Source organism: Misgurnus anguillicaudatus, chromosome 5 (assembly GCF_027580225.2).
Source record: "Misgurnus anguillicaudatus chromosome 5, ASM2758022v2, whole genome shotgun sequence".
NCBI lineage: Eukaryota > Metazoa > Chordata > Actinopteri > Cypriniformes > Cobitidae > Misgurnus > Misgurnus anguillicaudatus.
The window spans coordinates 16,299,521-16,314,030 of record NC_073341.2 but is presented as its reverse complement, the minus strand read 5'-3'; the positions used below and the strand labels follow the sequence as shown (position 1 = coordinate 16,314,030).

General features: G+C 35.8%; 2 protein-coding genes across 2 annotated transcripts; one reads left to right on the top strand and one right to left on the bottom strand.

The window, feature by feature from the left end:
• Nucleotides 1–759: 759 nt before the first annotated feature.
• On the top strand, nucleotides 760–3,069 carry pqbp1 (polyglutamine binding protein 1). The gene is made up of 7 exons (XM_055168765.2): nucleotides 760–902; nucleotides 1,084–1,150; nucleotides 1,269–1,380; nucleotides 1,480–1,580; nucleotides 1,657–1,872; nucleotides 1,958–2,024; nucleotides 2,711–3,069. Exons 2-7 carry the CDS (start codon nucleotides 1,084–1,086, stop codon nucleotides 2,889–2,891), a joined length of 744 nt encoding a protein of 247 aa, XP_055024740.2. The 5' UTR covers nucleotides 760–902; the 3' UTR covers nucleotides 2,892–3,069.
• Nucleotides 3,070–3,113: 44 nt separating this feature from the next.
• gpkow (G patch domain and KOW motifs) lies at nucleotides 3,114–13,784 on the bottom strand. Its single transcript, XM_055168764.2, has 11 exons — nucleotides 13,578–13,784; nucleotides 13,289–13,455; nucleotides 12,826–12,968; nucleotides 9,537–9,643; nucleotides 6,426–6,633; nucleotides 5,873–6,005; nucleotides 5,092–5,257; nucleotides 4,360–4,483; nucleotides 4,209–4,278; nucleotides 4,037–4,122; nucleotides 3,114–3,804 (listed from the first exon to the last, which is right to left on the bottom strand). Exons 1-11 carry the CDS (start codon nucleotides 13,757–13,759, stop codon nucleotides 3,676–3,678), a joined length of 1,515 nt encoding a protein of 504 aa, XP_055024739.2. The 5' UTR covers nucleotides 13,760–13,784; the 3' UTR covers nucleotides 3,114–3,675.
• Between the last annotated feature and the right edge of the window lie 726 nt (nucleotides 13,785–14,510).

The following is a 14,510-nucleotide window of genomic DNA, read 5'->3' as shown; positions in this document are numbered from 1 at the left end:
TTTAATTTGTTACAAGCCTTGCACAAAAGAGTAAAGTTATAAAGCAATGTTAGTAGACAACCTCATTATTTGGCATGTATTTGGACTAGGCAGAGTCATTTTTAAACACTTAACATTTCTGAATGAATTATTAGTTTGATGAAGAAATGTGTAAAAAATATTTCATTTAAAGTCCAGTCAATTTTGTTACGAACACAAGATACATTTTTTTAATTGAAAGTCAACAAATGTATACAGAGTAGGCTTGCAACAAATAAAATAAATTACATTCCTAAAAGGCAGACGTATTGCATTGTCAACAGCCATAGTTCAGATATTAAAATACAAAGAATTGTAAGGAATTAAACGCACATAAAAAACAGACAGAAAAAAAAACGTGTAAAAATAAATAATTTCATTTAATAATTAATAAGCTTTAAAATATTGATAATGCAAGGATTACAAATAGTTATTGGGTACAAAAATCTTTTTAAAAAATTAGCAACTACAGCTCTTTTATTGGAAAGGGTATCAAAAAGGTTTGAAAACATTTCAAGTTCTCGGATAAAGTGAAGAAAAGATATTCTAACGTAGTTGTTAATGCATACGGAACTAAAATTCGGTTCCTAATGTTTCATCGCCCCCTGCTGTTAGCAGCTGCCTTTACAAACAAATTAAAATGAGATCAGATTAAAATTACGTTTATTTTAAAAAATATTTTAACACAAAATTCCACGTACAACTTCATTTAAAATATTTATTATGTGTTTTAATGTTAAAAATAAAAATTATAAATAACCCCAGTCCCTTTAGATTACGTCAAGGGACGTTTATGCTACGTCATTTTTCTGCGACGGGGGTGCTTGTTTAGCTCCTTTCAATGAAACGTTAATCGGAAAACTTAAATTTTTGACATCATTAAGGTAATATAATCAGTTTTAATTATATATTTATATGTAAAATAGCATATGTAGTGTTTTATTAATGAAATTGTAAATAACACATTCGTTAAAGCTTTGTGTTTATGCAGTGGCATTTAACATTTAACGCGTGGCTGATCAACACTAGACTTTTACTGCCTGAGATGTTTTTCTCTTTCTGCAGATGCCTCTGCCTCCAGCTTTACTTGCACGTCTTGCTAAAAGAGGCATCGTGAAACACTCTGACCACGGTAAAATAAGTTATTTCATGACCATAGCGTTCCAGCTGGACGAGTATTAATATTATACTAAAAACATAGCTATTAATAAAGACATGCTCTTTTATTGATTCATAATTATCATCATCAGATGCTGAGGAAGAGATCATCGCTGAAGACTATGACGATAATAACGTGGACTACGAGGCTACAAGGATTGAGAATTTACCAACCAATTGGTACAAAGTTTTTGATCCAGCATGGTAAGTCCATGAATGAGTTCCTCTTGTATTATTGCTGATCAGCTGTAAAAAAAATATTTTAATCCTTGTTATTCAATGTCATCTTTACTTTTTCTTTAGTGGTCTTCCATACTACTGGAATGTAGAAACAGATTTGGTGAGCTGGTTGTCCCCTAATGACCCCGCTGCTGTCATCACCAAAGGAACTAAGAAACAGAAAAGTAAGCAGTCGCACAGATAAACATGAATCCACGATCAGAGGAAAAAAGCTTTAAATATTTGTGTTCTGCTTCTAAGGTGAGACTGGACACGAGAAAGCGGACAACCACCACGAGAAGCCTGAAAGAGAGAGGGAGAAAGACCGAGAGAGAGAGAGGGACCGTATTCGAGACAGAGACCGTGAAGACGGACGGGACAGAGATCGAGACCGGGACAGAGACAGGGATCGAGACAGAGATCGTGATAGACGTACACGAAGAGAAGACAGTGCACCGTACAGTAAAACCCAAAGAGGTAACGTATGCAGAAACAATCTCATTTAATATGGAATGGAAATGTATCAGCCTAATTTTAATAAATGTAAACTCTTTATAACCAGGAGGAAGTCGGAAGCAGCAGGAGGAAATGGATCCAATGGATCCCAGTGCTTATTCGGATGCTCCAAGGTATCAGCCATTTAGTTTATCTTTAAATCTTATCTGTTATTGACTATTTTTGGGTAAATCTGACAAAACACGTCAAACTCACTCCAAAATGAAGAATCGGTAAGAAATAAAAAAATTAAAGAAAATAAAGCCTTTTTTGGACCAATTAAATTTTTGGGATTGTGTACAAAAGACAACTGTGTAAATATGTTACTTAAATATATCACAAAAATTTTATGATGTGACCCTAGACCCTAGTCATGTGTCGCAATAGTTGTAAAAAAGCCGGAAAAAAATTATAAGGATATTAAGCAAAGATTATGTTCCATGAAGATATTTTGTAAATTTCCTACCATAAATATATATATAAAAATTGATTTATCATTAGTAATATGTCTTGCTAAGGACTTCATTTGGACAACTTGAAAGGCGATTTTCTCAAGATTTCTTTGCACCCTCAGATTTTCAAATAGTTGTATCTCTGCCAATCAATGGAAAGTTTATTTATTCAGCTCTCAGATGATGTATACATCTCAATTTAAAAATAAAATGACCCTTATGACTGATTTTGTGGTCTAGGGTCATATATTATAATAGTGCAATTTTAATGCAGTGAAACTCTGTATATTTAACTGCTCCCATCATCATGAAACTGAAGAAGAAATATGACCAATTAAGATAAAACATTTTCATGGTGCTGATTTTAGGGGTTCATGGTCCACTGGCCTCCCCAAACGCAACGAGGCAAAGACAGGGGCAGACACCACAGCAGCAGGACCCTTGTTCCAGCAGAGACCGTACCCCAGTCCTGGAGCGGTTCTCAGGGCAAACGCTGAAAACATCAGACGTCTGGAGGAAGAGGACGATGATGACGACGACGACGATTGAACAGGAAGAGTGTCTTAGGTCTTTAGTATGTACATTAATTGTTAATGAATGCTTTAGTGATGTTTTTTATAAACTCCAGACATAGGTTCATTTGTAAATATACCACGTGTTGTTATTCATTTTAAAACAAAAGATTTGCGAACACATCATACAATGCTTAATAAACATGTTGTGTGTATTTCCGTGAGTGATTGTCTTGAGTCATTTAGAGGTTGAGGCAAATCAATTTGTCATATTTTATTATAAAAGATAACATGAATGGATATTTTACTGGCTTGTGCATAAATTTGTACATGAAGTTTTGTTAAACCAAATCTTTACTCAATAACAGGCAGTCAAATATGCTTTTCCTTAAAAACGAATGGGTCAAAATAGACCTAATATAGATTTTTCCTCAGGTCAGCAGCAGATCCTGCCAAACACTGAAATATAAAGGATGATCTGTAAATGTTTATTATATCACTATACAGCAACATGGCACAGCTTTCATTGATTTTGTTCATTAGGCACAAGCCTAACTATACAAAACCTGGTTGGGCTATATAAGACAACTTTACAGATGTTGCTTTAAGAACGTGTTTCCAGTTCTTTAGATATTCTATTTGTATGACACATATGGATCTACACTTACATTTAAAACAGCACCAACAACTAACAAAATAAATTAGGTCTTGGTTGTATTTAAAACAGTAACAGTGATATGTTGGTCACTAGAAATGAAGGGAAAACAGCCAATCACAACTCTTATGTCATACAGGGTGTGCTGTGTCGTCTCATTGGCTGCTCAGTGATCAGTTCCGCCCACGTAATGACAGATTGCATCATACTCATAAGTGAACAACTTCTCCTCATAACGATCCAGCTGAACCATGGCTCTACACTTCTCTCGGTCTCGCTTCAAGATGCGGCCCACCTGCAAGACAAACACTTTTATCATATTCATATCAAGTTATAAAACAATTTAGTTATTAAAATTTGCATTTGCCTCAGCTATCTATCATACACTTGAATAAAACTGGGTTTGTTGCAATGCATTATGGGATTGACTTTTGTGGTATTATCATCTAATGCAGCAACATTTTGTTGCCTATTGGAACAGCCTTCATATTGTGTACAATGAAATACAAGCAAGCAAATCTACATACTTGTCCTCTGTGTTCTCCAAGAACCACCATAATGTAGTCAGAGTCGTTCTTGGGTACGATGGTCTCCAACATCTTCTGTCTAATATCTAAACAAGACAAATGAGTAAATCTATTTAATATTAGTTATCAAAAGTATCTTTAGTTTGAACATTTTACTCAAACGTGTCCCTACCGTCCACAAGCCTTCCTTCCTCTGTGCGACACACGCAGGTGTAGGGCGTCAGGACATCCTCAATTCTCATCTAAACACAGAAAACATTAAATGACCATTCTAGTTATAAAAGATACACAATTAACAGTTTTAATCAGGCGGATTGAGTTACCTTTGAATTGTAGTATTTGCCTCCTTTAAATGTTTTATCTATGAAGCGTACACGGAGGTCCCTTTGGAGCCATGTAGGGGCTGGAGGGGAGGGCCGTGACTCTTTTGGTGGAGGAGGTTTCTCTCTGAAAATAAAGATTGAGTTTCAAAAACACATTAAATAAAAAAATATTGCCTTCACTTGAGGGTAGGGGAGTGTATATTGTGTAATGACAGAAACATTAAACCAGTATGTTTTTACGGTTTAAATTTTCAGTATGATTCAGACACCAAATTGCTAGAACTTTGAATACAACAGATATAGTCACTCCATCACAGGTATGTAAAACATTGCTCATCCAATCACAATTTCAATGCTTAAGTGTTAAGGCTATACAACCCACCTTATGTTGGGTGTTTTTTAACTACTATGTACATTGGCTTTGTACATATGTACACAAAAGGTACATTATATGAATGTAACCAAAAATGTATGTTCAGCGTATGTACATTTTAGGTTAAAATACATTTATTCTTGGGCACGCAGTATTTAAAGACACATAACATAATGTGGGACCGTATATTTTTGTTTGCATTCATCAAATTCCGAATAAATGATACAATTATTTGCATAAATGTAAATTATAAATACAATATATTTTATGTGTAAAATACATAATTCACTAGATTATAGAATATTGGGATATTTGTAATATTTGTCCACTATAGAGACTGGGTTTGTCTGATGTCTTACTTGTCTGCGCTTGATTCTTTGTGTTTCCTTTTCCTCTGATCTCGGTCTCTGTCCGTCTCTCTATTTGTTTTTCCTCTCTCGTCTTTGCTATTCACCTTTTGCTCTCGTTCTCTCTGCTCCCGTTCTTTTTCTTTTTCCTTGTCTTTGTGTGCTTTGCTAAGACGACCTTGGTAGAGAAAGATATTCACAATTTTTGGCTGTTAAATAAAAATAACAATCTAATAGTAGTATTTTCAGACAGTACACAGGTAAAAAGCAGCAGTTAAAATATATTTTAAATTTGTTTGTGCATGCATTAGTACCAGTGAAAAAACAGCATGTGGGAAACCAATGCCAGATCACATAACTTCCAATTACAGAAAAATAAAAGGTTAAGTGATGATGTTTTAGATTTAAAGGCTTAAACCCAAACAGCTTGTTTTTCCAGAAGCTCAAATTGCACCCAACACATCCAAGCCAAGTCTATAAAATAAATTTTCTTGCTTTCAGTCAATTTTAAGTCTCCATGAAACAATATTCACCTTTTTATGTCACTTTATATTATATTAAAATGACAACTTTATCAGGTGGCTACTCTTGCTTCACTATGCTTTCCGAAAAGAGGGTGAGCTCTGGACTGAGCCGTTGTATGCAATTCACCACCAGATGCCCCTAATAGTCCCACATTCCACCTTTAAGTAATCAGTGACTGTGTTTGTTTTAGTGTAGAAAAGCTTTACCCAATTTTTGAAAAGAATTAGTGTAGAAAGCTGTATACAAACAGGTGAAAAGCTTTGCTTACTGAGGTCTTTGCTGTATTTGTCATACTCCTTGCGTGTGACTAGTTTTATGGAGTGCTGAATGATGGTCACGGTGTTGCCTCCAATGGCAAGTTTGACTACAACTCTGGCGTTATCTGGATCCACCCCCTCTATCTGTGAAGAGATGGAGTAAAAATAAACAAAAATAAACTATTTGGGTAAATGTCTATTATTCTGTTAGTGCTCTTTACTATTTGTTTTTATGTTTATTTAATGTTGGACAATGAGGCATAACACTGCTGGAATTAAATATTTTTAATCCACAAAATATTTCATAATCACAAATGATTAGAAACCAAACACATGCATTATTTATTGACTGACACAAGGGGGAGCCAGCCAACAAGCTTTAGTAAATCATCCAAGCAGGGTTGATTATTCACTAAAGCCAATGATCTTTAAATAGCCAGTTATTAAAAGAGAAAGATCACATTTTTGCCCCACTACTATTTTACATGCAACTCTTTGCTATAATATTTATTGAAAGATGCAAAATCCCAGTGCAATGATTAATCAGAAATATCTCAAACTCACCTTCCCATACAATTCTTTATGTGCTCCTGCCAGTACCAGCACACATCCTCCAGGTCCCAGAACCAGAGCCTCGTCCTCCTTACTCCTCTCCTCACCAGGTTTAGGGGGCCGTTGGGGACGTCCGGGCTCCAGATCTTTAACCGCAGAGCGATCGGCACCTAAACCCAGTCCTTTAGGCCTTAACTGATGCTCTATGGGCTTCACATCTCTAATGGACATAGATGAAAGAGGACAAAGATTAGAAAAAATTCAGATTCGTTGATGAAGAACTATAAAGACACCAGACTATTTCTGTCATACAGAACTTTTAAAACATTGACAGATGATTGTAAATGAGTCCATCATTTTGACAGAGAATGAAAGAGCTTTTAAATCTATTGTCATGTATCATTTCTATCATCTGTATGCTAGTTTTTGTTTTACTCTTAGGCATGTTTGTAAAGTCTAGTTTTAAAGAGAGAGACAGAGTGCTTAACCAAGTACCAAAAAAAACTAATACAATCCTCTACAAACAATGTAATGAGGTAGTTACTTTTGTAATTGTGTTAATAACTTATTTAATAAGACCCCTTTATGGGGCAAGTGACCATATTTAGTCACTTCCGCACATATTCAAAGTGCCCTCCCCCTGCCTTCATTTGAAGTAATAGAGTAATGTAGTTTTCTCTCAGCCAAAGGTGAAAAATATTGTTAAATTTTTTTAAAAGAATGTCCTGTAACATCCCCCATTAGCTTTCTAATTAAAATGAGGTTAAAAATGAGAATTTCCAAAGATTTCAATGAGTGTCCTATAAAGGGTTAAAAAGTTTTTAATCTCCATAACTTCACAAATCTGCCCAGAAAATGCAAAACACACAGATCATTTATAATTATGGCAGACCTCCCCGACCACAATCCAATTGAGAAAATGTGTCATTATTTGAAGGATGCTGCACAATAATGCAACTCATCTAACTTGAAGCAGCTGGAGCTTGAAGAATGGGCAGAGAGGCTAAATGTGCAGACCTAATAGAGACATCCCATAACCCAGGAGACTTGCAGCTGTAACAGGATCGCAAGGTGGCTTCCCAAAGTATTGACTGACTAGCTTTTTTGTTTTTAAGGTCCACAGCTCAACCCTCCCTTTCAAAACGGATAGAGAAGCTACGGTAGCCACCACTGGTGGTGTGACGGATCACAGTTGACCCACAGATCGGCTTGCATGTGATTCGCGAATAAATACGCAAATTTAAATAGAGAAAGTTAATAATTTGCATGAGTTTCAAATGCTTGCAAATGTTAACATTCAAGTGATTTTAAACAATTTATCCACAAAAAGACGCTAAAGGAGCAGTTTCTGTACGCACAGATGCACATGCGGTTAAAGTGTCCCGTCCAGCACCACTCTTGATGTATAAACTTGAGAGAGAGTTGCGCAACTGTGTCTCATACTGTAGTCCATTAAAATACATTCGGAGAATAGAGCAATGAAAAATGAAAAGGCAAGCAAACATAAAATCTTTCTGTTCTTGACAGGGCAAATACAAACAAAATGATCTCTTTTACAATTAAAACATTTGTTTATGTATAAATTAGACAGAAACCAGTTTGTGCTTTTCTTAAAGAGACAGTAACCTCAATTTACCTACTTAAGTCTGTGTCATTAATGTTAATCAAACAACCAAAGACAAAGAGAAAATCACTTCTGTAGCTCTAAAAAATAATAATAATTATATTTAATTTATACAATAAAGACAGTGTTATTATTCATTTGATTCGATTTCTGTAGCTAATGCTAATTTTAGACCTTACTTAAAGGCACACCAGGCAAGTCTGAGTATTATTTCTCTACTAGCTCCCCCTAGTGTCTGGGAGTAAATGCTTTCTATATCTGAGACTTTACGAGACTGAAGGACACCGGGTCGGATACAGCGAACTTGCAAGTGGGGTATTCTTCCTACAGACGGTAGGGGCGGGCGAGAGGGTCTTCATTCGTCATGTAATGAGTCATTTAACCATATACCGACTTACGAAGATGATTTATTAACATAAAAATGCTCCCTTGTGTCCCTTTAATGTACAACTTTGTTCTTTTTTATAAATGTTTGTAATTTCTTTATTTGTTCTTATTAGATTTTCCCACCCCTTTTTTGGCTGATCCGAAAAATGATCCGATCCGTGCCTCAAAAACCGTAATGTGATCCGAACCGTGAGTTTTGTGATCCGTCACACCCCTAGTCACAACAGGACAAACATGTTGTCGTCTCAAGACTAAACACGCTTATGATGCACCTTTAATGATTGTTTGTGTCAATAAAAAACTGCAATCTCGAAGCAGTAGGCAATGTACCTAAATCAAATATTAAAAGCATCCATTTTAATTCCAGGTTGTAATGCGACACAACAGGGAAGTAAATATTTTCACAAGACACTGTGATTATTGGAGAAACAACATGGATAAAACAAACCATGACAGAAATTGTACTATTTTGTCCATTAGAATGACATATGGTAGATATTTGAAGCTTAACCTTAGTTAAAATACAAGTTATTGAGATCCCAAACTGGCATGCATGCGACAGACCCCTCCTTTTAAAAAGTGCAGTCTGAGGTTGAGGGTTGCCATGTTTATAATATAAGTGGACAGACAGATGGGCCCTAAAGCACAAAAGATTAAAAGTGTGTCACCAGTTAGTGTTAAAGACTGCAATTGTTGTTTCTAAAATAAATGTTCATCACATTTGACATAAAACAAAAATCTCTTATCATTCATGTTTCCAGACAGTACAATAATCCCAGCAGAAGAAAACATGATCAAAAAAGACATCCAGAAAAGATTAACATCAAATGATTCAGATTTTATCCTGTAAGCAATGAGCAAGTAATAAACAAACACTAATGAATATGAATAACAAACAAATATTTGCATATACTGTAAAAACAAACAAGACAATTATTAGCTTGTGCCTTTCTGAAGGAACATTTTTAGATTCTGTAAAATGCGAGCTTGCATTCATCTAAGGTCATTTCCAGTTTATTCTCACAAAAAAGAATTTGAACTCCAGGACTGCATGGATCTTTGTAAATCCCAATCATGGCCATCACGTAAAATAAAATAAAAAATGTTCTTACTGTTTAAACGTCCGCCCGATTCCTTCTCCTTGCTTCCAGCCCATTCCTTTCAGCATTGCCATCCCATAAGCCTCCACAGGAACGCGGTCATAGTCTGCCTCTGTGGACTGAATTACAATAGACGTCAATTTTTCATTTAACACACGCCACTGCCAAACATCACCACAGGGAAATCAAATACAAGCTTCAAACACAAAGCAATGAGGGGCATATTCAGTTTTTGATAAACATAACACCCGTTAGAAACATAGCCGTACACCTGCAGAGGAAGTGATAATGAGATGAAACACCCCAGCTTCTTATTATTAACTCCAATAAACAACCAGAGCGAAATTCGCTCATAATGAATCTGCGTTGTGTCAAACTCTAATCAAGTTATGGCTTGTGGCCTCACACAACAATCTACAAGTGATGGACTTGCACTGCGGGAGAGAGTGACACTGGAGGTGTGTATGAGAGAGAGATTATGCAGAGCAAGCTGTTTGGATGCGGCAGTGGGCATCCTCATCACTCATTTTATTAGGACACACCCTTATCCCACACACACAAACACACACTTTAAATGTAACTAGAGCACAGAATGTGCAATGACCTTGAACTGCCCCATGCTGACACCACATTTGGCACCTTTACAGGGGAACAATTTAAGCAGGGCACACACTGAACACTAATGAGTTAATAAACTGACTCTTATGATTTCATCAGAAACACATGATTTGCAACCATAGATGTCCTAAAGTGGCAACATGCTAATCTCTATATGAAAGCATTCTAAACAGCATGCAGCTTTAATGACCTTATATTCAGAGACTAATTGGCATACACATTTAAGATTTATGGTTATTCCCTTGTGGGAAACAGACTTTTATATTGATGACTCATTCTGTACTACACAGATTTTTATCCAATCAAATTCCTTTCCAGTCTGAGAGTGTTCTTGCACCAGTACCACCTGCAACCAATTAACCAGCAGCAAATCACTGTTATTGGCCATGACATAATTACAACCTACTGGCTATTAAAAAAGGGATAAACCCACCAAAACCTCCTTTGTCAATATGAAATTCATCTACACAAGACAGAAAACTCCACTCATGCAAACGTACAGGGTTTTAAAGGAAATGATCATCAAGATGCAAAACCCTCTAAGTGCATCTCATTTTTTGAAAATGAGCTTTTTTATCAGGCTTAGGTTCAGTAATTTCACTTTAATGGCAATGAAAAGGTAATTAGTCTGTAAATGAACTGCATTATTTTCACAAATGTCACTTTAGTCATTTCATTGGTATGTAATTAAACCAATTAAATATTTCACTGCAAAAGCCTCTAAGTGCATTTTTGGACAAGACATTATAAACAGTTGCAAAATCACAAAAGATGCAACTGAAACATTGCAAATGATGAAAGTCAAATGAAGAAACTGAAGCACACATTAGGGGCACTGTGATGCATGTGGCTGCCACATTTGGATAGTATTTCGTGCACTTAGAGGACTTTGCTGAAAAATCAATGTGGCGTTTATTGCATTCTGCAATCAAACTAGTATTTCTGAAGGACCTAAGGCCAGGATTAAGCAGATTTGAAGCTGAAGTATTTTATGAACATATAATACGTGCCAAGATGATTCAGTTAACTCTTCCCCCGCCATTGACAAGTTAACTCGCCAATTAAGAGAAAACGCTTCCCTGCCAATGACGAGTTTTTCCGGCAATCCGAAATAGCTCTATTATCCAACTTATAAAACCCTTAAAAAGTCCTTCACAAAAATGTAATTATCTCAGCTTTTTGCTCAAAATTTTGTATTTTTGAAGAAACCTACACTTATTTGAAAGGTGATAAAAAGAGAACAAATGAAGGTTGGATGAAATGTTTGTTTGTTTGTTTTTTAGCAGATGGTCTGTTCCTTCATTTGATATATTGTATGTTTGTATATTAAAGAAGAAAAATTTCTGGCATTAAACTTTTGTGAAAATCATGAAAAATGCTGGCGCTGGCTGTTAACTTTTTAAAAAATGCTGTCGGGGAAAGAGTTAATATCATTACCTCATTTTGGACGAAGGTGACGTTTTGCAGCTTTTGCATCTAAGCTCATTTACACTTTCCCTTACATATTCATATACATTTAACCAAAACAAAGTGATCTGTAAATAATTATTAAGCAACTCAGTATCTGTGTATCTGATAAGAGTCAATCTTCATAAAATCAAACAGTACAAACTGGCAATAATAGAGCTTTATAATGAAAACTTCATATAACTTAAGTGTAATTGAAAACTCTAGCTCAGTGGTTCTCAAACTTTTTCTGTGTGCGTCCCCCCTTGTGTACGGTGCATTCCTTTGCGGCCCCCTTGAAGAAAATTTATGACAGAAAAACTGTTCTAAAATGTAACATTTTAATTAAACAAAACATATTAAGTTACACAAAGTAGTGCTGTTAGTTAGTAGCCTTATTTTTTTAGGTTTAATTACACAGAATTTATGATAAATTAATGTATTTTATAAAATATCATAAAACTGGGGCCACCCTGGCACCATCTCACAGCCCCCAGTTTGAGAACCACAGCTTTAGCTATTTCTGAACCATTTGCTTTTTTAAATTACTTGACAGATAATAGGTGTGCTCAGAATCACAGTTGTCTTTGTGATCTTACATTCTGTAGATGGCAAATAAGGAAACATTTGTGCATTCTGTGCAATTTCAGCCAATGAGAAAACAATCAAATGGCCATAAAGGCACGATTTCTCTAAAACTTGCACCCCTGTGAACAATACTATTGAAATATTTCCTATATTCAACACCAATACTTGCTTAAGTACTTTCAAACATGCAAATGTTTATAGATACACAGGACTCTTGTGATGGTAACTGCTTCTTCCAAGTAAGTCAGTGTTACTTACACATTGAAATCTGGTTTTGTCTGGGTTTCCTTCAGCATACTGCCCTTTCATCCTGCCTAATAATCTCCCACACATAATCTCCAAGGAAGAGTCTACTCTATTTCATCTGATTATTGCAAATATTGTCTTACACTTAATTCAATACCATCGGCTATGGTAAACCCAGCACTGCTGAACCTGAAAAGCAATCTTCACAAATCTCATCAAACATCAACATGCAGGATTGAAGGTCTATTCATCAGGAGGTGTGGGACTCGTGAAAGCCTTTCAGTTTTAATTTAACAATTCATAACTCAAACAAAAGCTTAACACCGCACAGAAAAAGAGACGCTTATCTGTCTAGTTTAATGCAAGCGCACGACTGCCGTCCATCTTTTGTATCGAAACTTACCGACTCTGGACGCAAGTCCACGCTGATTTTGTCTCCATCTTCGAAGCCCTGAGGGGCCTGGTTCTGCATGAGAAGAGGTATAGCTAAGTTCGGATCCGTCTGTCCTGGGCCGTTCTTCCATATCTCCTGGTACTTTTGAGACTCTGCCGAAGAAAGAGAACATAAGGCCTGGCTTACAGTATGGTAAACTACCCTTTACAAAAAATCCTTGCAAAAACATAGTACTAAACAGTGCCCGATAGTAAAACAATGGTATTTTATGTACTTTAATAATATTGATTATTTTACTATTATCAGCTTGTATTGTACATAGATTATACACCCGATAACAATAACTGTACAGTCATAATAGATGCCAAAAAAGAATCAAGGTAGCACAGTAGCACTTAATAAGACTCCTAAATAGGCAGCTCACGTTTTAAGTACAGCCAGAGTCAACTTAAGTAATAATTTATCAACACACCTTCGATGAGTTCTTTGACAGCCTGGGACTCGACCGTGTCCTGCCCGGTCTGATCTGTGCTCTTCTCCCCGCTGCTCTTATCTCCTCTCTCAGCATCCTCCCGGTACCAGCGGTTCTTATGAATGAGCGGGATGATCAGCTCTTTGGGTTTCTCCACCGGTTTGGTCCTGTACAAACGACAGACACATACAGGAGCCACATGAAACACGACGAAATCTAAACAAAATCAACGTCATATCAGTTTCAATGAGCTATGTGCTAATCAGGCTAACGTTAGCCTTTAGCTTACCCTTTTAATTCTTTTCCTTCGACCTCAACTAAATAATCTTTCTCCTCTGCCTTCTCGAATTTAGCCCTGCTCAGTGTTTTACTAAAACCGAAAGATACTGGAGCGGATTTTTTGCCCGCATCCCCTTGAATATTATTACTTTGCTCTGATTCACGTTCCCGATGCGACTCCGGCGACGCCATGTTTGTTGTGAGACGTAGGCGCTGGTAAATGTAGTTTTATTCACACCACATTTCCATACCTGCAATGTTAAAAAAACGACTGTTCCCATAATGCAGCACGATTCACAACTTTTATATTGTGCATTAACAGATAATCAAAATAAGGCAAATACATAATATAAAGTAAGATAACACACTGACAGACAGATTAAAAATAAATAAATACATAAGATTAAAAAAATATAATAAAACTTTTTTGTAAAACAGTAAACGATACGCACAACTACTGAGATTTCAAATTTTTAAAAATGTTTTTCAATAGAATTTTGTATAATTTATCTAAGAATAGTTTTACACTTATATATATTATATATAGTTTGACGTTTAATCAATTATCATACTCATTTTTAATATATTACGCAGTAAAAAAAAACTATAACTTTAAGTTCATTTTACTATAACTATTTTTAGTCACTTATAATTTAGGTTTATTAGCTATTTAAAATATAACTGAGGGGTGCGGAAATAAAAATTCGTGAAAATAAATTGGAAATAAATTACAGCCATTCACAAGTATATAAAATACAGATATTTAAACTAGTCTTTTGTTATAGAGTAATTGGGGTGGACATCTGCTTGGGAGGAACAGACTGAGGCAAGAACTGAGGTTTCTCTTTAACCTTGACTGACCATGACTCTGAAGATTTGTCCACCTGACAAATTTATTAGGCTATGCCCTCAAACATTTTTACTTATTCAGACAGTGTACTAC